General features: G+C 40.1%; 1 protein-coding gene across 1 annotated transcript in view; it reads left to right on the forward strand.

The window, feature by feature from the left end:
• The window catches only part of RAD54 (DNA repair/recombination protein), a 31,614-nt gene continuing 8,250 nt past the window's right edge, over nucleotides 1–23,364 (forward strand). The window contains exons 1-18 of the mRNA XM_010271025.3: nucleotides 1–310; nucleotides 634–1,014; nucleotides 1,606–1,692; nucleotides 1,805–2,045; nucleotides 2,119–2,244; nucleotides 2,355–2,411; nucleotides 2,513–2,599; nucleotides 10,258–10,353; nucleotides 10,628–10,678; nucleotides 12,005–12,079; nucleotides 12,207–12,293; nucleotides 20,818–20,909; nucleotides 20,996–21,128; nucleotides 22,414–22,533; nucleotides 22,623–22,736; nucleotides 22,831–22,914; nucleotides 23,044–23,121; nucleotides 23,205–23,263. Of these exons, the coding sequence (XP_010269327.2) occupies nucleotides 138–310; nucleotides 634–1,014; nucleotides 1,606–1,692; nucleotides 1,805–2,045; nucleotides 2,119–2,244; nucleotides 2,355–2,411; nucleotides 2,513–2,599; nucleotides 10,258–10,353; nucleotides 10,628–10,678; nucleotides 12,005–12,079; nucleotides 12,207–12,293; nucleotides 20,818–20,909; nucleotides 20,996–21,128; nucleotides 22,414–22,533; nucleotides 22,623–22,736; nucleotides 22,831–22,914; nucleotides 23,044–23,121; nucleotides 23,205–23,263 (2,141 nt within the window). The 5' untranslated portion in view covers nucleotides 1–137. The remainder of the gene's footprint in view (nucleotides 311–633; nucleotides 1,015–1,605; nucleotides 1,693–1,804; nucleotides 2,046–2,118; nucleotides 2,245–2,354; nucleotides 2,412–2,512; nucleotides 2,600–10,257; nucleotides 10,354–10,627; nucleotides 10,679–12,004; nucleotides 12,080–12,206; nucleotides 12,294–20,817; nucleotides 20,910–20,995; nucleotides 21,129–22,413; nucleotides 22,534–22,622; nucleotides 22,737–22,830; nucleotides 22,915–23,043; nucleotides 23,122–23,204; nucleotides 23,264–23,364) is intronic.

A 23,364-nucleotide genomic window follows, 5' to 3' on the forward strand; every position in this document is an offset into this window, starting at 1 on the left:
TGCTAGAGTATCTTGTTCCTCGTTGGACCTTGGACGGGTCCTCTTTTCCGCCAAATTTCTGTAAAATTTAAACAAGTAGAGCTGCGCTTGCCTTGGGAACGCGAAGCCTGAACGCGGGAAGGTGGATTTCATCCGTCATGGAAGACGACGAAGGGGTCTTCTCAGCGTCTGACTCCGACCTCAGCGATTCCAGCGACGAGTACCGCGAAGGCAAAGATGACGAAGTTGACAATGATGAAGAGCGATCTCCGGCTGAATCTCCCCCGTCCGACGAAGATCGGAAGTCTAAGAATGTAGCCGCACTTCTGAGGTACATCAAGAAAATTACATCTTCCTCATGGTCTATAAAAAGCTACAAATCCATACATGTTGATGGAAATCATTTTCCTCCCTGTTTAGTGGTTTACATTTCCCGAAACACAATTAATTCCTTTGAATTGGTTAGGCCAAGTACTGTTGGTTGGTTACGACCTCCGGTTGTCTATATAGGGTTTCGATTTATAATGGTATTTTTCTGGGTGATTTATTTCAACGTCTGGTGAACTAATATCTTCAAATTATTGCAAGAATATAAAATTATAGTTAAATGCACGAAGATTAAAGGTGTTTTTTTATATGCTTGTGATTCATCAGGGGCAACCTTGTTGTTAGAAGGCAGCCACTACTTCCTCGAGTCCTTTCAGTGTCAGATGGAGCGGCCGTGGCTAGGAAACCATTTAAGCCTCCATGCACTCAACGATATAGTGACCAGAATGAAGAGCTTGCTCGCCGTCTTTGGGCTCGTAAGAGATTTGTCCCATGGGGTTCTTCAAGGCCCGCATTGGTTCCGGTAACCAACCGCTTGAGTGCCTCAAGCGTTGTTGAGAAATATGTTCCAGAGGAGAATGTGTCTCTGCCGCCAGGGGTAGAACCCTTGGTATTGTGGCAACCTGAAGAATCTGAAGGTGAATATGGGAACATGACATCAATAGTGGTGGAACCTTTGCTTGTTCGTTTCCTTAGGCCTCATCAAAGGTATTTTGCTTTTTCAAGTAGCTAATCTATACGATATTGGGATTCATAGTGTTAAAGTCTAATTGGAACATATGCTCATGATTTCATATTACAGTAGCAGTATGGTTCTGAGTTATTATAGCAGCTAAGTTTTACTGCTATTGTTTCTTTAGTTAAATTTATGGTACTCCATAATAAAGCACGAGAATTTGGATAAGCAATATAGAGATTTTTGGATCAATAATAGAGATTTTAAAAATCCCTGCCATTATAATGGTAATTGTAATTGTTAATAGTGACCAAGGTCCGCCACTGTTAACTATCTTTTTTTTTTAATCTTGTACCATAAGTATATATATATATATATATATATATATATTTTTTTTTTTTGTAATTTCAACACTTGAATATTACTTATCCTCCAGTACATTAGAAAATTGTCAGCTAATATTATTTTAGATTTCCCCTTAATTTTTTAGTTAACTTTGAACTGGAGTTTAGAACATGTTAGAGCAACACTTAATTCACAATGTTAGACTTTTAGTAATCTGAATTTATTAGTACTCCAATTGTTTTACTCAATTTATATTTGTGGATGGAATTCTCATGCAGAGAAGGAGTTCAGTTCATGTTTGAGTGTGTTTCTGGATTGTCCAGTTCTGCGGGTATTTCAGGATGTATTCTAGCAGATGATATGGGGTAAATGCCTAATCCAATTTGGGTATTTCATTTGATTTCAAACCAGTAGTCTCTTATGATCTTATTTTCTGGCCATATTGTTTAGGGTAATTATTTTGTCTTGTTTGTGCAGGTTGGGAAAGACTTTACAGTCAATCACATTACTATACACTGTTCTTCATCAGGGATTTGATGGGAAGCCAATGGTTAAGAAGGCAATCATTGTTACTCCCACTAGTCTCGTTAGTAACTGGGAGTCAGAAATTAAGAAGTGGGTTGGGGAAAGAGTTCAACTTATTGCTCTATGTGAAAGTACCCGTGATGATGTTGTCTCTGGTATTGATAATTTCACAAGACCTAACAGCCCTTTTCAGGTAAACTTCTGTACCTCTGGTTTTGTCAATTTTCCTGATTACACTAATACTGATTCATTATATACTATGTAAGGTGCTCATTGTTTCGTATGAGACATTCCGGATGCATTCATCAAAGTTTGATCAAAGTGGATCTTGCGATCTTCTCATATGTGACGAGGCCCATAGGCTGAAAAATGACCAAACATTAACCAATCGGGTCAGAAAGCAGAAATGTTGGATTTTATTTTAGAATACACTATTTTTTCATGTAGGTATAATGATATTCCCCATTATCTTAGTAACTTTATGCATATTGTGCTGAATCAGGCACTAGCTGCTCTTTCATGTAGACGGCGTATTCTATTATCAGGAACTCCAATGCAGGTTGGATAAAATTTACACTATTTTTGTTCTTCAACTTTGAACCTTCTCTTGTTGTATAGCAGTTATTGGTTTAATATTTATTTATTTATTTATTTTGGCAGAATGACTTGGAAGAATTTTTTGCAATGGTTAACTTTACTAACCCAGGAATTTTGGGGGATGTTGCCTATTTTCGTCGTTACTATGAGGTGAGATGCTTAGCTTTATATATTCAAAACAGACCATGGTTAAATAGAAGTCCTGTATATACTTGTAATTTTGCTCAATGTCTTCCACCAGAATGTTAGTCATTCTTGGTACAACATATTTGCATTTAACAACATTTCTTGGATTTGGGATGGGATTCTTGTTTAACTTAATGGTTAAAGTTGGTTGAGAAGATTAGCAGCCAAACTAGCTTCTGATCAATGTTTTAAAACGCGGAGGCATGATGCGAGGCGTTCCACTACCTAGAGGCGTGAGGTGTAGTTCGGAACGCAAGAGGTGTAAGCCTTCGGAACACAAGGAGGCTTACACCTCTTTAAGAGGAGGGGGGTTAGGAGGACTTGACATTGAATTCAGTATGCTTCGATCACGACTTTCTAGTGATCGTGACCCCCTTGCCTTACATGCCCTCCGAGCAGTAGTGCCAACCTACTATCTGTTGATGAAGTTTCCGACAAACTATGGAGTAGGAGTGGTGTGAGGTGATCAACTTGAGTCTCGCAAGTGCTACCTGGCCATGCTAAAGGGCAAAGGAAAGCAGGCCGTTGACATCAATTTGGAGCTGCCTCCGGAGAATGACGATGAGAGAGCTTGCCCCATGGACACCGCCTTGGTGCCGGTCTCGGATACCGACCCCGAGAAGATTGTGCGGATCAAAGCTTGCCTCACGGAACCACTGTGTTCTGGGATGGTAAATTTTTTAATTAAAAATATAGATGCTTTTGCTTGGTCGACAGTAGAAATGCCTGACATAAACCTCTCTGTCATAACTCATAGGCTAAATGTTGATCCTTTAGTCAGACTAGTCCGGTAGAGGAAGAGGAACCTCACCTAGTAGCGGTGGAGGATAATAGATGAGGAGGTCGGGAAGCTCCTCGCAACAAGCTTTGTTAGAGAGGTCTAATACCCGAGAGTTGGATTGCCAACCCAGTGTTCGTGAAGAAAGCCAACAACAAGTGGCGCATGTGCGTCGGCTACACCGACCTCAAAGTTTGCTCAAAGGACAACTTCCTACTTCCTAGAATAAACCGCCTGGTAGACACGACCTTAGGATTTGAGCTGTTGAGTTTCATGGATGCCTACTCCGATTACAATCAGATCCAAATGGATCTAGACGATTAGGAAAAAATTGCTTTTGTAACTGAGACAGACTTGTACTGTTATAAAGTAATGCTCTTTGGTTTAAAAAATGTTGGGGTGACTTACCATCGCCTTGTAAATAAATTATTTTCTGATTAAGTTGGAAATAAAATAGAAGCATATGTTGATGATATGGTTATGAAAACCCGATTTTCAAACTCCTTAATTTTTGACCTAGATTGTGTTTTTGACATTTTAAAGTACAACATGAAGCTCAAATTGAACAAGTGCGTCATCGAGGTCATGCCGGGCAAGTTCCTCGGGTATATAGTGAACTAATGTGGCATCGAAGCCAACTTGGATAAAATCCAGGCCATCCTAGATATGAGACCCCTTGGTTCAATTAAAGAATTTCAAAGGCTAGCAGGTTGGATAGTCGCCTTGAACTGGTTTATGTCTAAGTCAGCTGGGCAGTGTCTTCGTTCTTCAAGGCCATAAAAAAGAACCAAGACTTCGAGTGGACTGAAGAGTGCCAGCTCGTGTTTGACGAGCTCAAGAGGTACTTCAGTTTGCCACCTTTGTTGACTAGGCCGGAACCTGAGGACAATCTCAAACACCACCTCTCTGCCAGTGATGAGGCAGCCATCTCGGTCCTAATTTGCGAGGTGGACAGAGTGCAACGACCTATCTACTATGTGAGTAAAGTCTTGCACGCTGTGGAGACCAAGTACCCGAACATCGAGAAGCTGGTCTTCTTGTTGGTGCTAGTAGCCCGTAAGTTGCACCCTTACTTTTAGGCCCTTACCATTGTGGTTTTAACCGATTGACCTCTAAGGCAAGTCCTTTAGAAGCTTGAAGTCTCGGGAAGGCTGATAAGATGGGCAAAAGAGCTCAATGAGTACGACATCCGGTTTGAGTTGCACCTAGCGATCAACGCGTAGGTCCTAGCTAACTTCGTCACTGAGTGCACGTTCATCATGTCGGCCCTTGAAGTTGTTGAGCTCGTGACCACCTTGGAGGCATCAACTAGTGCATCATCTGACTCAACTTGGGACGAAGAACCGTAGATCCTTCATGTGGACAACTCATCTAGCCAACGTGGAAGCGGAGCTGGGCTGATCCTCTATGGACCTAGCGAGGTGAAGATGGATTACGCTCTCCGGTCCGCATTCCGAGCTTCGAGTAACGAAGCCGAGTATGAGGCGCTGATAGCCGGGTTATCACTAGCAAAGGAGGTTGGCATGAAACATATTGTGGTGTACAATGAATCTCATCTAGTGGTGAACCAAGTGAATGGGTATTATGAGGCCTAGGAGCTCGCCATGTTGGCCTACCTGACTAAGGTTAGAGAGCTCCTACCCAACTTCCACTCTTGGTACATCCAACAAGTGCGGAGGTCCGAAAACACCAAAGCCGATGCGTTCTCGAATTTGGTTGGTGCAATGGACATTACAAAGAAGACACTCTACATTGAAGACCTGCCACGACTAAGCATAGAAAGGGTGGCAGAAGAGGTTGCTCTTGTTTTGGTTGCGGAACCGAGCTGGATTGACTTGCTTGTTGATTATCTGTGCCATGAGACCCTACCAGCAGAACACAACGTAGCTTGAAGGGTAGAACGACAGTTAGCTCGCTATATTATCATTGGCGAGCAATTATATCGCAAGTTGTTCACGTTCCCCTACTTGTGCTGCTATGCGGACTCAAAGCTTGACTCTCCCGAGCTAAGGCCTAAGGGTCTGTGGGTGGACAAGCTACTTAGTGTCCTTTGGGCCTACCGAACTACAATCAAGACGGTGACATGCGAGACTCCTTTCAACTTAACCTATGAGACGGAGGCTGTCATCCCAACCGAGATCGAGGTGCCGACCTTGTAGTTTAAGATGTACAATGAGGAGGCTAACGAGGACGAGTTGTGGACTAACCTCGACCTAGTGGAAGAAGTCCGTGACTTGGCCTATATTTGGACCGTGACATACCAGTAGTGAGTAACTCGAAACGTTGGAGGGGAGGCAGGTACCTCGTGCATGGAATGTTGACAACTTAAGGAGATATTATCTGTGAGGAGTTTAGAAGTTTTGAGCTGTGCCCGCATAGACTACAAATTTCACTAAGTATGAAAAATGAGACCACCCGCCTTGGCGACTTGGTCTAGCTGATCTACACTGTGATCACTTCGGCTAAGTTATACACAAGAGGAAGCCAAACCGCTTTCAGCTCTGAGGCCCCTTACGTCGACCTTGGAATACTTCGACAGTTCGACAACTTGACATCATTTTGACTTGGCTGAAATCATAACTCTAGTCGCTTTGGCACCTAGGCAATTGGTGCACCTTGTTGTCTCGACACCTTGGATTGTGTTTCCAAGACTTAGCCTACTATCTAAGGCAAAAAGATAAAGACACACGATGTGCAAAGATGTGGTTCCATTAAACAGAAGAAAAGAGTACATCGTTACTCAACAAAAAAAAAGGAAAGAAACAATCAAGAGCACATAGGCTCTAAAAAGAAGCATTTAGGAGCACGCATGCTCTAGGTACAACAATTTCCTAAAGAACGTAAGTAGAGACTCCCCACCGGAAGTTTCCCCTCCTTATCACCCTACAAATCGTCGTCGACCTTGTCTGTCCCCTCATCCTCTTCAACATTGCCGATCTCGCCAACCTCCTCATCCGGAGTTAGAGGCTCTTGGTTGACTTGAACGGCTAGCTCATTTGGTACCAACCTAATAGATAGTACCGAAATAAAAGTTGGGATGCAGGGACTTGAGGAAGCAGCAACATAGCTTAAATCCCCTCTTCATAGAAGGAAGGGCGTTGTCGACCTTTTCCTGCTCATACTTTGGTGATAGGTGGAAACCCTTGACTGTTGCGATCTCAACTCAGTGAGTATCTTTAGTATATTTAGTTCGCTGCTCTTCCAGCTGACGATCCTTAGTTTGCACTTTGTCGGTTACGGTGGCGATGGTTCATTTGGGCTGCTCCAACTCGCGTTGCATATCGATATTGAGCTTGAAGAAGCATTGGCGGTCTTCCTCTGCACTGCGGTGAGCCGCCTCAACGCTTAGGTGATCTCCTTCTAGTTGGGCCTAGGGCAATGTTTGCCTACATTTCATGCTTTTCACGCTTGGATAAGGCGGCCTGATTTAGCAAGGCCTGGCCCATCGTGTTCGCCTGTAAAAAAGGAAAAATAACAAGTAAGGCTTGGAATGAAAGAAAAGCAGACATCAAAAATAGAGATTACACACTTGAAGGATGCATTGAGTCATCCTTGTGTCGACATCGGAAGGATCGAGCCCATTGTAGTACTGGACGTCCTCAGGGAGAAGGATTCCTCTCCCCATTCGCAGAGCAACTAGAGGATTGGTAAGACAACCGGCAATCAAAATGTCGATGTTGGGGATGAAACGAGGTATGTCAGAGTGAGAGGGACCGGAAGTGCACTCTTTTGGGGTGACCTAAGGGGATGGAGCGACCAGACCTATGGCAACCTGAGCGGGCTCTACGGACATGGGGTCGTCGCCCCCTTCAAGGTCGAAGACCTCGGGCATGTGCACGCGAGTCTCTCCTTGGCATTGGCTGTCGAACCCTCCATTGACGAGTGAACCGAGGAGTCAACCACCACCTTTCTCTTCTTCTTTGAGGGCCTCTTGGTTGCTGCCAAGAGGAAAGTAGTACTCGCCATCTCTGAGAAGCCACACAAAAGAAAAGTGAGTTAGCCGAGCTAGAAGGTAATCTCCAATATAAAAGGAATTGATGATTTTGCTGACCTACCCATAGGACCCAGGCCAACCTAAACGAGCATAGGCTCAGCTAAGAATTGATCTATTAGTAACCGTTGACGTACAAGGTGTTGGACTTCAACAATAAACTCTTCATCGAACTCGACCTCAAAGACCTTTCTCGCCTTACGTCGCCAGACGGTGTCCATAGGCCAACCAACTTCCTGAGAAAGGAAGAAATACCTATTCTTCTAGTCCCTAACCTTTGTGGGGAAACCTCCTAGAAGCTTATAACCTCGGTGGAAAGACAAGTAAAAACAGTAGGATCATTGGGAATCTTCATTATACTGCATAGCCCCGATAAGACATCTATGTCCAAAGGAAAGTCAAGATGGTAATTAAGAGAAATTGTTCCCACAAGGGTTCGGATGGCATTCGAGTGGAGTTGCCCCAAAGAAATACCGTAGAGAGAGAGGACCTCAATAATGAATGGGTGTAGAGGAAATTGGAGGCTGACAATCAATGCCTCCTTGAAGACACAGACTTTGCCTCGGTCGTGGCTCCAAGGGAACTGGTCTGGGTCGGGCTGAATACAATTGAACTCATTTGGGATGTGGAATGCAAACACTAAACCAATGATTTCCTCCCCACTTAGCTTGCTGGTACCGAACTGGGAGCTGGCTTCTGACTCTTGCCGAAAAGTTAAGGCCCTAATATGGGAACCTCGTTGATCTCGCACTGAAGTCCGTTCCTCGGCCCGAGTAGAATAAGAGAACCCCCCTTCTAACTCACTTGAGGACATGGCTAAAAGAAGGAAAAAGACTTACAAGCTTTTTGGAAAACAAAAATCGACCTCTACCAATCTGATTTCGCCCGCCGAACTGATAGCGATCTCCCAACAGGATTCTCCAATTGCTTGCCCCACTCTCTCGTCGAAAATCTCATAACAGTGCGAATGGGACCCCTTATTTATAGCCATGGGTGTGGAAAATCAATGGATGAGGCAATACGACGATGGATTAATGATCGAGGTCACACCGCTTGCGGGCAAATTTGAATTTTAAAATTTATGCACCCAACTTGAAATTTGAAATTCGAATCTTGCTGCATGCTAGCCCACCCTTGAGCCGAGTTTGGTAGACAGGCCGAGCAATTTGCGAACCGACTGAATGAGTCACCACGGGTCGAAGATTGACAGCGAGCTACTCCCTTCGCCTAACTGGCATTGACTCGAGAGTGAGGGGCAACTGATGTGGGGCGATTTGGCCCTCCAGTGACGTGATGACATGTGGCACCTCAAAACAGTCAACTAACATCTTAACACCACGTAAGAAAACCTCGGGAGTGCCTCAGACACCTTGCACCCGCCTTGGCGACCTTGGCACCACCTTGGTAGACCGAACTACGAATGGCTCGACAAGACGTTAGGTCTGCGTAAGAGGCGACCTGCATCCGCTGACCTGACTTGAGTTCAACTAGTGACCTGCTTGACGTGCTGAGTCCATCTTTGGGCGTTAGGTCGGGATACCGTCTCCGACTTCCCTGGGATCATGTCGCCATGTTGGAAGAGCCGATTACCACCCCGCTTGCTTCGAACGCGACTGGATAGACATTACCCACTTACTTGGAGTCCATCTTTGGGCGTGGAACTGCCTCCGAACCAGACGGGCCGGAGATCTCAGACGCGCTTCATGAGCCTCACAACAACTATCCTATATAAAGGCATCCCCATTCACAGTAAAAGGTAAGCGCGATTTAGCATTTACAACTCTCTAGCTCTCTTACTTTTTAGCTTTCTCAAAACTCTTCGTTGCCTTAAGCATTGGAGTGCCCACCCTGGGTAAAGCAACCCAGACACTCTGATCTCTTTCTTTGCAGCTCAGCTAGGCGACCTACCCAGTTTGACGTCCGTGTTGTCTGCCAGCAGGGAGCACTAGATCACACATCATCAGATAGGATTAGGAATGAAGTTATCCATAGGAACCTAGGAGTAGCTCCAATAGGTGATAAAATGAGAGAGAGTAGATTAATATGGTTTGGGCACATAGAAGACCACCAACTGATCCAGTTAGAGGAAGTGATTTATACACATTGAAGGGGCTTGAAGTGACCAAGTTAGACCAAAAAGGACATAGGGGTAATAAGAAATGATTTAAGCACTAACAATTTAACCGTGGAAATGACTTTAAATATATCAGATTTGCGAAACAGGATTCATGTAGCTGACCCCATATAGTTGGGATAAGGCATGGATGATGATGATGATGATGATAATGATTGATTCTTGATTGTCAACACTTCATTACATATAATATAGTGATCATTTCTCTTGTACTTGTCAAGGTTAATGTCTTCCAGAAGCTTCACCATAACTTTACTTAGCATGTGACTTGATTTTAAGTTAATGAAACATAACCTGTTACCATCAAGGAAAAGTAGTATTGACATGGATTGAAGTAGTGAGTTTCTTTTCTTTCTAATGATACTGATGTTATCGTAAATTCATTCTAAAAGAATCAAATCAATTGCTATGGTACTACCAAGGTTCAAAATTTGATACAATACACCCTATATTGGGCATATTGTATCATATTGGCAAACCCCTGATACAAGAAATACAAGGCTTTTGGGGTTTTGACCTAAACTGCCCCTTGGCCAATTTTGAAAAAAAAAAGGTTATGTAGCTTCCAAACACTCAAAATGCATATTTGGCGTATCAATACTTTGAACCTTGAGTACCACAATGTATGTAACATTAATGATTTGGCATTTCCAACTTTGCTAAAAGTTGATAATTTTAACTCATTTTACTTCAAATTGTGACATTCACCTTGAATCAAGGCTCCAATCATTTGTGGAAGAGAACCTACAGCAACAGAAGAAGAGAGAAAACTAGGCATTGAACGTTCTGCAGAATTAAGTGCCAAAGTAAATCAGGTAATCTTTTCTTTTTGTTGTATGGGCTAGATTGTAAGATCTTCTTTAGTTTTTTGAGAGACCTATTCATGCCTTATCTTAATATAAAAACAAAAACATTTATTGTTGAAAATAAACACCAACACCTGAAGCTGTTATCTTGTGGTCAAGCTGCATATACTGCATCATAGTTTCAGATGTGCAGTTTTTTTTTTTTTTTGTAACCAATGACTTACCTAGCTTTGTAGTTGGTGTAAGATTTCTCCTCAAGTTAACATATGGCTTTTTGTTTCAGTTTATCCTGAGGAGGACAAATGCTCTGTTATCAAATCACTTACCACCAAAGGTATGGTGTTTATTTTGGTATCTACTCCAAACTTTTGTTCAACATTGCTTAGTGCATTCATCTGGCAAAATATCTATCCACATTACACATCTTGCATCAATCATCCTTTGTTACTATTTCATAATATCTCCTTGGTCATTTCATTTGGTGTTCTGTTGTTGCCTTGTTGGGCAACTATGTTCTGTTTTTGCACCTTTGTATTTATGGAGTTATCTTTGTATGGATATACTCTAAGACTAACTAGGAGGTGATGCCTATGTGTAAATAGTTTCTGGAAACACTTAGTGCTCCAAATAAGATTTCTAAAACATGTTTTTTCTCAAAAGAAAAAAGATAGAGTTGTAAACATGCAGTAGCATGAAAAGCGAAAAAAATGTAACAATTTCTTCATACAAAATAATGAATGGAAATAATTCATTGGTTGTATAGTGGAAGCTTGATTGCATTTCATAAATACAAGGTTGACTGTCCTTTGTCGTTCATGTAGGCTTGAGAATACGCTTACCTTGCAATGGTTATTATTTGAAACAGAGGGTCTGGTTTTCCTTTAAGACTTGAAGCCTGGACCCTGATCAATATGAAACTTCTATTTCTTTTACAAATAAGCAGGAAACTGATTTATCTTTAACACCTTAAAATGGTTGAAGTAATGCTAAAGGTTAGGATGGTAGCCAGTTTAACCCTCTCAAGATCCTGGATAACTGGGATCAGCATTGGAGTAAGTAACAAACATATTTGAAGTTAATGTTAGTGTGCATATGATCTTCATGCTTGACCAGATTCTCTTTTTTAATATAACTAAGTTCAATGTCAAGGTGGAGATTTTGTATTTGTGACACATTGTATAAATAGCGTTATCTCCATCTAAGAGGTATACCTGACATTGCTGGACTTGATAAAGACATCTGATGATCGTGTTTTTTTTTTTTTGAAAATTTTGTCTTGTCAATTCATTTTCATCTTGACAGGGGCCTGTTGCCTCTATGACCTTTATTGATTTCATTACTACTAAAAAAAATATATAGATTTTTAATATTGGATGCTTAGATGTGATGCATACACTTGGCACTTAGCACAACACTTTTTGGAGCATTCAATGCTTCTCCAAGCTGAATTCAGCTAAAAACCTTTGCATCTGCACTCATAAACAAGATATCACAAAAGGACACATCCAATAATCACTTCTTTATCACCTTTCCATGCTTCATATTTATTCCTGTTATTTTCTTTTTATATTTATGAGCATTTGCTTGATATTAACAGTTTTGTTGAACGAATGTTGAACTTATTAGTTCTTGAATAATTGAGTTGATATTTCCCATGCAGATAGTTGAAGTTGTTTGTTGCAAGCTGACTCCTCTCCAATTAGAACTGTATAACCATTTTATACATTCGAAAAATGTAGGTTTTTACACTTTTTTCTTATTGCCATACATTATATGTTTCTGCAATAGGTGCAATTCTCATTGGATATGATACAAGGAAGTGATTGACTGGACTACTACACCTTTCATGACCTCCATTACAGGTTAAACGGGTAATTTCTGAGGAGGTGAAGCAGTCAAAAATTTTGGCATATATTACAGCCCTTAAAAAGTTGTGCAATCATCCAAAGGTGAGATATCAATTAAATTGATGTTTTCATTAAGAATTGGGGGTCCGTTTGGTTTGCAGTTGGGATCAGAATGGTCTATTCCTCCTGTCTGTTTGGTTCAGACGGGAATGACCATTCCCTCAAATGGGAGAATGCCATTCTACCAGGAATGGGAATAGGGTTCTGGTTCTGCCCAGGCAAACGACTGGAATCGGAATGGACCATTTCAACTCCAATTCCAGATCCCTATTCCTGCGAACCAAACAGACCCTAGAAATATCTTCTTAAAAGACAATTAACATTATAACATTATTTATTTTTGTGTAAGGATTAAGAATTTATGACCCTAACATGGATTTGTTTGGGCTTGCCTTGAGGGGCTTGGTACAAAGGTGGCTCATAGAATTAGGAATGCAAGATGTTTTACATCACATTAGCTATTTGAAGTAATGCAATTGAGGAAAGAAATAGAGATTGTGGGTTTTACATGCTTGAAAATGTTTTATATGTTTGGTTTTATTTTCAAATTTTCATTTGAATGCACTTTACATGTCATGTTCATGTATTTTAATTTTAGATAATAGGTTTTTTTAAAACATTTATTTTAAAATTTAAGTTTATACTTTTTATTAATATTATGTTTAATATATTTTTTTTATTTTTTGAATTTTCTGACATTTATTTTGATTTTTTTGGCATTTTTGTAATTTTGTGTCTTGCTTCAAAAAGGCACACACCTCAGCTGTAAATTGCCCCTTGCACTTTTTTTTGCACCTTGCACTTTTAAAACACTGTTGCTGAGATTTCTACCCTTACAACTTTAGTTATGGTTCGTGATTAATTCTCTGTGAATGTCTTGTAACATATCCAATTTGCAAGGTTCTCTTTGCATAAAAGCTGAGATGTAAATGTATTTGTGTGAAAATTTTGGGAAAATTTCATGCAATATAATTCAGTCAATCGAATGATTAAATTCCAATTAACATGGTCGTAAGCCTTATCCAGATCTAGTTTACAAAGCAGCCCAGGCCTCCCCTCCCTTTTCCTTGAGTCAATTAGTTCATTTGCCACTAGAACACTGTCTAACATTTGTCTATCCGACACAAACGCAAACTATCTAGCTACTATTGTGTCTTAACTTGATCTCTTTTGTTATATAGATAAACCAAGGAAAAGGTGTGAACAGGGTATTGACATGGAATTTACATAAAATTGAAGTGTTTTGACATGGAGATGACACCCGAACTTTAATTATAGGTGTTAGAGGGGTATGTTGGGGGTTGGGGGGGGAGTTTCTGTGGGTTGGGATGAGCCTGGTTTAGGACCAACCAAGGCCCAACAACCCCAACTAAAAGAGTTGGCCCCAAATCCTAGGGCTGGTCCAACTTGAGGTAAAGCCCTTGTTGGCTAGCCCAAGCATACCCTATGTTGGAAAGTAGAAGATTCCTAGGGCTGGTCCAACTCTCTGATTGATTCTCCATAATTTTAGGTCCATCAGTTTAGGAAACTTAATTTCCTAGAATCATGGGATATCCTAGAATCATGGGATATTAATTGGAGAATCCCACTGATATAGAAATTAGTTTTTTTGGGAAAGTTAGTTTCCTATTTTATCACCCTGTAAATTAGCTCTGTAATTTTATATAAAGTTGTGTATATGCTCCTTCCAAGACAATACAATCAATTCATTTTTCTCTCAAATTTTCTCATGGTATCAGAGCCAGGTTACGACCTAATCCACACATAGTATCTCTTTGGTCATCTCTGCTGCGTTCAAGAACTCTCAAACAGTATTTGGGAGGTTCTTGAGTGTCCTTGATTCTTCTTCGAGATCGGCTACAGATCTGGACTCTACATTTTTGCTTCTTCTGGACTGTTGCGCCATTGGATTCATCCTTTTTTTCTTGGATCTCTTTGTAGAGACATCAAATCAGTCTGAAATCTTAGATCTGGTGTTGCCCAGAGCAGATTTACTGAATCCCTTTGGTTTCATTTGGATCAGCTTTGATTTTGAGTGGTTTCGATCCACTCTTCAGTTTGGTGGAGCATTACAGTTACTTTTTTTTTTTTTTTACATTGGCTGAAAGATTCTTTAGGCCTTCATCGCCAATCCTTACTAAGTTTTTCAGACCCTCATTGTCTGTTTTTCTCTCTTTCTTGAAGCCCACCCAATATGTCAGAAGCCACCGTATCAAATACTACTGCACAATCGGAAGAAGTTTCCTCACATCAAGCATCTGGCGACCTGCAAAACATTCAGGCAACATATAGGTTGAACGGGAAAAATAATTTGAAGTGGTCTCAGTTTGTTCGAACATATTTAAAGGGAAAAGGAAAGCTTAGCCATCTCTTAGGGACGGGACCGAAGGAAGGAGATCCAAGATTTGATGCATGGGACGAAACTGGCTCCATGATCATGTCATGGTTATGGAATTTAATGAACCCTGAAATCAGCGACACGTGTATGTTTTTATCCACGGCTAAAGAGATCTGGGATGCCATCCGACAAACATATTCAAAAGCACGTGATGCAGCACAAGTGTACGAAATCAAAGTCAAGACTGGAGCAACTAAACAAGGTAGCAAGACAGTTATCGAGTAAGCAAATTTACTGCAGAACCTGTGGCAAGAACTCGATCATTATCGGTGCATTGAGACTAAATGTGCAGCGGATGCAGCAATCCTAAAGAGTTTTATCGAAAAAGATCGCGTTTATGACTTTCTTGCAGGACTCAACGCAGAATTTGATCAAGTTAGGGTCCAGATTCTCGGAAAAGAAGAGGTACCATCTCTAAATGAGACTATTTCTCTGATTCGTGCTGAAGAAAGCCGTAGGGGGGTTATGCTTGAACCCCAAGTACTAGAAGGTTCAGCCATGACTACAAGGATGGAACAACCGAAAATACTGGAAGGATTGAAGACAGATTTGTCCTCTGCACGGGACAACAAGGAGTCTCTTTGGTGTACCTATTGCAAGAAACCAAGGCACACCAAAGAGAAGTGTTGGAAGCTGAATGGTAAACCATCGAATAGGGAATGGGGCTACCGAGGAGGACAACAGAAGAGTCGAAGTCAATCTAACTTCACCACAAATCAGCCGAGCCAAGAAAAGCCTCCAGACAAGACCGAGTTCAATAAGGAGGAGATCGAAAAGTTAAGGGGGCTTCTGGGATCGTTGGAGAAACCTAGTGGTACAGGCTCTCTTGCAATCTCAGGTAAGTTTTCTATTCCTCACGGACTAAATGTCTCAGATGAACCTATTAGGGATTTATGGGTTATTGACTCAGGAGCCACAGATCACATGACTCGCTCCTCACTACATTTTAGCACTTACACCCCTGCCCAAGCAATCGAAAAATAGCCATTGCAGACGGTTCCCTTACTACCGTAGCTGGCCTTGGGGATATCCATATTAATCCATCACTTACACTAAAAAGTGTCCTTCATGTTCCAAAGTTGTCCACTAACCTGATATCCATCCAAAAACTCACCCATGACATGAACTGTAATGTGCTTTTCTATCATTCTTACTGTATATTTCAGGACCAGGATTCGGGGAAGAGGATTGGACTTGCTAAGGAGAAGAATGGACTCTGCTATCTTGAAGAATCATGCAAATCAAATATTGTCCTGGATAAGTTATCTCTGTCATTCTTTTCATCATCCAACAAAGACACCATTTGGCTTCATCACTTTAGACTAGGACATCCATCTTTTGGAATTCTGAAAACTATGTTTCCCTCCTTCTTTAAAGGATTGAGTGTTGAATATTTTCATTGTGATGTGTGTGAATTTGCAAAACACAAGCGCGTGCCCTTTCCAATCAGTAACAAGAGAAGTTCAGTCCCATTCTTTTTGATCCATAGTGATATATGGGGACCCTCCACAGTTCCAAATGTGTCTGGTTCACGATGGTTCGTCTCTTTTATTGATGATTGCACTAGGGTCTCTTGGATCTTTTTTCTTAAATCTAAATCAGATGTAAGTAGTGTACTCCCAAATTTCCATAACATGATCCAAAATCAGTTTGGGGTCAGAATCAAAAGATTTAGATCGGATAATGCACGGGATTATTTCAACCAAACTTTATCCCCTTATTTTCAAAAAGAAGGGATTATCCATGAATCCTCATGCATTAATACTCCACAACAAAACGGAGTAGCAGAAAGGAAGAATGGTCATCTACTAGCTACAACTCGAGCCTTACTTTTCCACCAGCATGTTCCAAAAACCTATTGGGGGGAAGCTGTGCTTACAGCCGCATACATTATAAATCGATTACCTTCAAGGGTTTTGGGATTTAAAACACCAATGGAAACACTTTCTCAATTTTATCCCGATCTACGTACAACAAATAATCTCACCCCAAGAATCTTTGGATGCACTGCTTTTGTCCATGTTCATACCCATAATAGAGGGAAGTTAGATCCAAGAGCCATCAAGTGTATTTTTGTGGGTTATTCGTCCACCCAAAAGGGTTATAAGTGTTACCACTCACCTACTAAAAAATTATTTGTCTCTATTGATGTCACTTTTGAAGAAAAAACACCATATTTCACTCAACCTTATCTTCAGGGGGAGTCTTTGTCATTCATTGAAGATAAGGACAGAGAATTGTTCCCGCTTGGTCTACCTACAGTTTCTCAACACCCAAACTCAACATCTATACCAATTCAATCCGTATCTGCACCTATCGAACCACCTCAAACCAAACCAACTTCTTCACCCATTCATACCAGACCCATGATAGAGAATGATGAACTTTCTGACTCTATGAGATTGCAGGTATATTCAAGAAGAAGAAATCAGGATCCTAATCTTGTGTAGGTTCAAGATTCAACTCCTAATCCTGAGAATGAGGTAAATACAGTTCCAGAAATTTCTTCTGAATTAGCATCTGACCAAGATCTTCCTATTGCCCTTAGGAAAGGCACAAGAGAATGCACTAAACATCCCTTATATCCCTTAGCAAATTTTGTGTCCTTTAAAAAATTCTCACCATCACATAGGAGTTTCCTAGTTAGTCTAAACACCATTCATATTCCTAATACTTTATCTGAGGCATTATCTGATGAGAAATGGAAAGATGCTATGAGAGAAGAGATGCAGGCTCTTGATAAAAATCAAACATGGGAAATTGTTGACCTACCACCAGGAAAGAAACCCGTGGGCTGCAAGTGGGTTTTCACAGTAAAGTACAAGTCAGACGGCTCTCTAGAAAGATACAAGGCAAGACTCGTGGCAAAAGGATATACACAAACCTATGGTGTTGACTATCAGGAGACATTCTCTCCAGTGGCTAAGATGAATACGGTAAGAATTTTGTTGTCACTAGCAGCTAATTTCGATTGGTACTTGGAGCAATTTGATGTAAAGAATGCTTTTCTTCACGGTAATTTAGAGGAGATATACATGGATATTCCTCTGGGCTTCAAAGGAAATCTAAAAGGAAATAAAGTTTGCAGGTTGAAAAAAGCACTATATGGTCTCAAGCAATCACCTAGGGCGTGGTTTGGAAGATTTACTAAGGTTATGCTTGCCATCGGATACAAACAAAGTCAGGGAGATCATACACTCTTTATAAAGCATTCGGATGTAAGGGGAGTCACGACTCTTCTGGTATATGTCGATGACATAATTGTGACAGGAAATGATGAAAAGGAGAAGGAAGCCTTGAGAAGATGCCTAGTCAAAGAATTCGAAATAAAAGAACTTGGGAGATTGAAGTGTTTTCTAGGGATTGAAGTAGCTCATTCCAGAGAAGGCATCTTTATCTCACAACAGAAATATGTAACAGATCTTTTAAGAGAGACAGGAAAGTTAGCATGCAAACCATCCTCCACACCGATTGAGCTAAATCACAAATTGGGAGAAGCAAATGAAGATCCAGCCGTGAATAGGGAAATGTACCAAAGATTAGTAGGAAAACTTATATATCTTGCCCACACAAGGCTAGACATAGCATATGCCGTGAGCGTGGCTAGCCAGTTTATGCACAACCCGAAAGAGGTTCACCTACAGGCGGTCTTTAGGATACTACATTACCTAAAGGCTAATCCTGGCAAAGGAATCTTGTTTAAAAGAAATACTGGATTAACCCTAGAGGCATACACCGATGCAGATTATGCAGGCTCTCCCATGGATAGGCGGTCCACTACAGGTTACTGTACGTTCCTTGGAGGAAATCTTGTGACATGGAGGAGTAAGAAGCAGAATGTGGTAGCTAGATCAAGTGCGGAGGCAGAATTCAGGGCAATGGCTCAGGGAGTATGTGAATTACTATGGTTCAAGATAATTTTGGAAGACCTAAAGATCAGATGGGAAGGTCCAATGAGATTATTCTGTGACAACAAGTCAGCTATTAACATTGCTCACAATCCCGTCCAACATGACAGGACAAAGCACATTGAGATAGATAGGCATTTCATAAAGGAAAAGCTGGATAGCGGATTAATTTGCACTCCATACGTCTCAACGAATGGTCAACTGGCAGATATGCTGACAAAAGGGCTTTGCAGTGTGGCATTCCAAGGACTTATCTCCAAGCTGGGAATGGAAGATGCATATTCACCAGCTTGAGGGGGAGTGTTGGAAAGTGGAAGATTGACCCTCTGATTGATTCTCCATAATTTTAGGTCCATCAGTTTAGGAAATTTAATTTCCTAGAATCATGGGATATTAATTGGAGAATCCCACTGATATAGAAATTAGTTTTTTTGGGAAAGTTAGTTTCCTATTTTATCACCCTGTAAATTAGCTCTGTAATTCTATATAAAGTTGTGTATATGCTCCTTCCAAGACAATACAATCAATTCATTTTTCTCTCAAATTTTCTCACCCTAAGCTAAACCGTGGCACAAAGTTGGGCTGAGCTCTAGGATGGATGGGTTTGGGTGTCCTTGGTTGGGCTTGTGGAGATTGGTTGGGTTTGAGGGTTTTGTATTACATATTTTGCTACTCTAGAAATTCTTTAAGCTATACAATCCTTTTGGAGAAAAAGGAAATGAAAGAAAAATACAATAGAAACATCATTGTAGATGTAATTGCTAGCAGTGTGCATGCTCTGTGTTAGTGAATTTGGGCCCAATAGGAAATGCACGTGTTGGTATTACTGTAAATGCCTGATCAACATATGTATATGTGTGCTAGCAAGTACATAATATGCATACATACACAATGTAATACATAGTGGATGTATGTTAAAAATGTTACACAAGCTCAGGATGCTAGGTTAACATTGTGTTGGGTTGGACCTGGCTTGGGCCCAAGGCCTTAACCCTAGCCCAACCTGATCTAGTGTCAATCCCAAAGCTTTGGCCCAAAGCTTGAAAACCCAAACCCAACCATGCAAGAAGAACAAATTGGCTGGGTTAGGTAGACCAATGTTGCACCTCTTAATCTTTTGTGTCAATTAATCATTTTCAATAACAGCCTTGGAGCTTCTTCTGCCTACGGATTGGTACCCAAATCAAAGTAACACTATCTTTAAACTCTTCAGATTTATTGGGGACAAAAACCTACTGCTTATTGAAGAATGTTTGTTTACGGTTAGCATTAGGAATGCAATCAAATCGAGCTTTAATCGAAGAATTCAAACTCAAACTCAGTTAGGCTTGATTCGAGTTCAATGCTAATTGAGTTGAAATCTCAAGGTAAGTTTGATTAGTTTTTCAAACTTGAATTTGGCCAATAAAATATTTGGCTTGAAAGCTTGCGAGTCTGGCTCGATTTATTTATATATATATATATTATAAAATATAAAAATATTATATATTTTACATTATACACAATTACACGTATTATATAACATATTAAACAACTTATATAACATATAATATTAGACTATGCAGTGTCGTTTTATCTAAACTAAAAATCAAACCATGTTGCTTCATTTTGAATTGAGAAACCCTCACACTAATTCGCTGCCTCTTGGCCTCTCCCTCTCTCAGTGCTCCACTGGAGCACCACTATCCCTCTTGCTCCTACGTTTTTTCTGTTGGAAAAGAATAGTGAGAAAGCCCTCATAGTCATGGTTGCAACCTCTTGATGCCATGCTTCTGCTTACATGATAACATTTTGAATTGCAAGAGGTTAATGGAGAAGTTCGTCATTGTCTTCTTCTAAGCCTTATCCTAACTATATGGGGTTGGTTACATGAATCCCGTTTCACCATTCCATTTTGTTTAATGTCATATCAATTGTTTAATTATGAATGCTTAAATCATTTCTTACTACATCGACCCATGTCATTTTTGGTCTACCTCTAGCCCTTCTAGCTCTTTTAACTTGCAACATGTCACTTAGGTTAATGGAGAAGTTCATATTTCATACCTTGATATTCTTCAGATTTGCTGGGTACAAAAACCTACTAATTATTGAAGAATGTCTGACTAAAGATAAATGACTGCTTTCAATGGGATAAAATTTTCCCAGCCTTCATTCATATTCTAGTGCTAGTCTGCATCCCTCTTTTAGTTTTCATATTCATTTTATATATGCATTCCTGATACTAGTCTAGTTTTAACCATGGTAATTTGTCTTCCAGCTTATTTATGATACAATCAGGAGTGGAAGTCCAGGTACATTGGGATTTGAGGACTGCATACGATTTTTCCCACCAGAGATGTTTTCTGGCAGGTAAGCACTTTGCTATGGTATTATTTACGCCTCTTCTTTAGAAACAGTTTTTTCCTTCATAGGTGCCTTGTGCTTTATTTAATCAGATCTGGATCATGGACTGGTGGTGATGGGGTTTGGGTTGAACTCTCTGGAAAAATGCACGTCCTGGCTAGATTACTGGCCCAACTTCGTCAGAAAACAGATGATCGCATAGTTCTTGTTTCAAACTACACTCAGGTATATTTTCAGTTACTTTTAATATCTAACCTTTTTCTAAGTTGGAGGCCCTAATTTTGTGGAATGGTGTAATTGCATAATTGTGATGGCACATGCTAGTTTATATATATATATATATATATATATATATATATATATATATATATATATGGACCAATAAGTACTCTTCAAGTTCTGTAAAAAGTTAGGGTTACCATAATTTTTTTCCCATATTGAAGAATTGGTGCCTGGGGCTAGGGGAGGTGATCTTATTTATTTATTGTTTATTATGTTTCTGCAAGATCCAATTCAATATTGGGGCATTTGGTTTTTTTACTGACAGTCATTGGGCCCTTATTTCAAATAATTTCTTAATGCTGTTGGGCCTCAGCCCATGAGGCCCATGTTACTTCATTTGTTTTTATTTGTTTCTAGCAGTAGTCGCCTCACTATATGTGCAGAGGTAAGGCTGCGTACATCTATCCCTCCCCAGACCCCGCATTGGCAGGAGCCTTGTGCACTGGGCTGTCCTTTTAGTAGTCGCCTCGCTAGGGGTGTGCCTGTCTTTGTGCTTTTTTCTCTTTTAAATATAAATGTTGAATGGGGTGGCCATACTATCTTTTGGCTTCTCTCTTCTCTCTATTTTTTCTTTCTTTCCTCTCCTTCTGCTCATCCCTCTCTTTCTCCCTTAGTTTTCTTGCTGTTTTTCATTGTTAACAGATTTCTACTGTTTTCTCATATTGGAACTAAACTTCTCTAGTTAAATTCTTTGAATAGTCGATAACTATTTCAAACCTCTTTCTCATATTCTTCCATGATTTTTTTTTTTTTTTTGTTTTTTGTTTTCAAAACTTAGGTGTACACCTCTGGGAGTGCTTATGAAAGAATGAACTTAAATTAATTTCCCTATCTGACTTGTTTGCGCATGAGATGGATAATAGGTTGATCTTACACAATCTTGTCAATCTGAAAGAAACTGTTCTAGCATTGATGATCTAGTTCTTTTTAATAATATTGCATTACCACTAATGATCTAGTTTGATAGCATAACAGAATTACATAAGTTTATTGATTCAGAAGCAAATTAGAGTGAGTTCATACATCATCCCAACGAAAGGCGCGAGCTGCAGCCCCTCCTTGAAACTTACAAGTAAACTAGGAAAGAAAAACAAGAATCACAACTGAGCCCAAGAATTACATAACTCATTTGTCAACTATTTAATTATTACTCTGAAGTTCTCTGTTCTGTCCTGCTTTTAGAAGTGAGCCTTTGGTTCAGTATATTCTTTTTATATTCGGTGATCAGACTCTGGATCTTTTTGCTCAACTGTGTCGTGAAAGGCGGTACCCATACTTGAGGCTTGATGGAACCACATCTATCAGTAAAAGACAAAAGTTGGTCAACCGTTTTAATGATCTATCAAAGGTACATGCTAAATTTTCTAATTTTATTTGGCTCTTTCACCTACCAATGATGCATTATGGGGCTTAATTAGCTTACATCATGTCTTATAGGATGAATTTGCCTTTCTTTTAAGCAGCAAGGCTGGTGGTTGTGGACTTAATTTGATAGGTGGTAACCGCCTTGTGCTTTTTGATCCTGATTGGAACCCGGCAAATGATAAGCAAGTAAATACTAACTTTGATGTGCATTAGAAAGATGCCTATTCATTTCATGATCAACAATTTTCTAAGTTTTTCCAATTTGTCTTTCCACAAATAGGCTGCCGCTAGAGTCTGGAGAGATGGACAAAAGAAGAGAGTATACATCTATAGATTTTTGAGTACTGGAACCATTGAAGAAAAGGTATTGATTAAAACATTATGTCACAACACTGGATGATACTTGCTTCTTCCCTTGCATCTGTGATTGTTTTTGTTGCCATAAGCTATGGTTTTTAGATTGTTTGAAGGTTTATTTGAACACATTTAATAGGTATACCAGCGTCAGATGTCAAAGGAAGGCCTTCAGAAAGTTATTCAGCATGAACAAATGGACAACAATAAAGGACAGGTTCTTGTAGTGACTACCTTTTGCTTGCTACATTTTTGACATTTGCTTTTGAATGCTAGGTCTATTAAATATTCTATTTGCAGGGGAATTTTCTTTCAACAGAAGACTTACGTGATCTTTTCACATTTCATGAGAATGTGAGGTAGTGTTCATTTCTAAAGTTAAAAGTTCCTCCCAGCATCTACAATTACTGGAATGTTATTTTATGTTGTCCCATGGCATGTAGATGGGCTTGATAATGGA

Source organism: Nelumbo nucifera, chromosome 5, assembly GCF_055504915.1.
Source record: "Nelumbo nucifera cultivar China Antique chromosome 5, China Antique-T2T, whole genome shotgun sequence".
In the NCBI taxonomy this organism is placed as follows: Eukaryota; Viridiplantae; Streptophyta; class Magnoliopsida; order Proteales; family Nelumbonaceae; genus Nelumbo; species Nelumbo nucifera.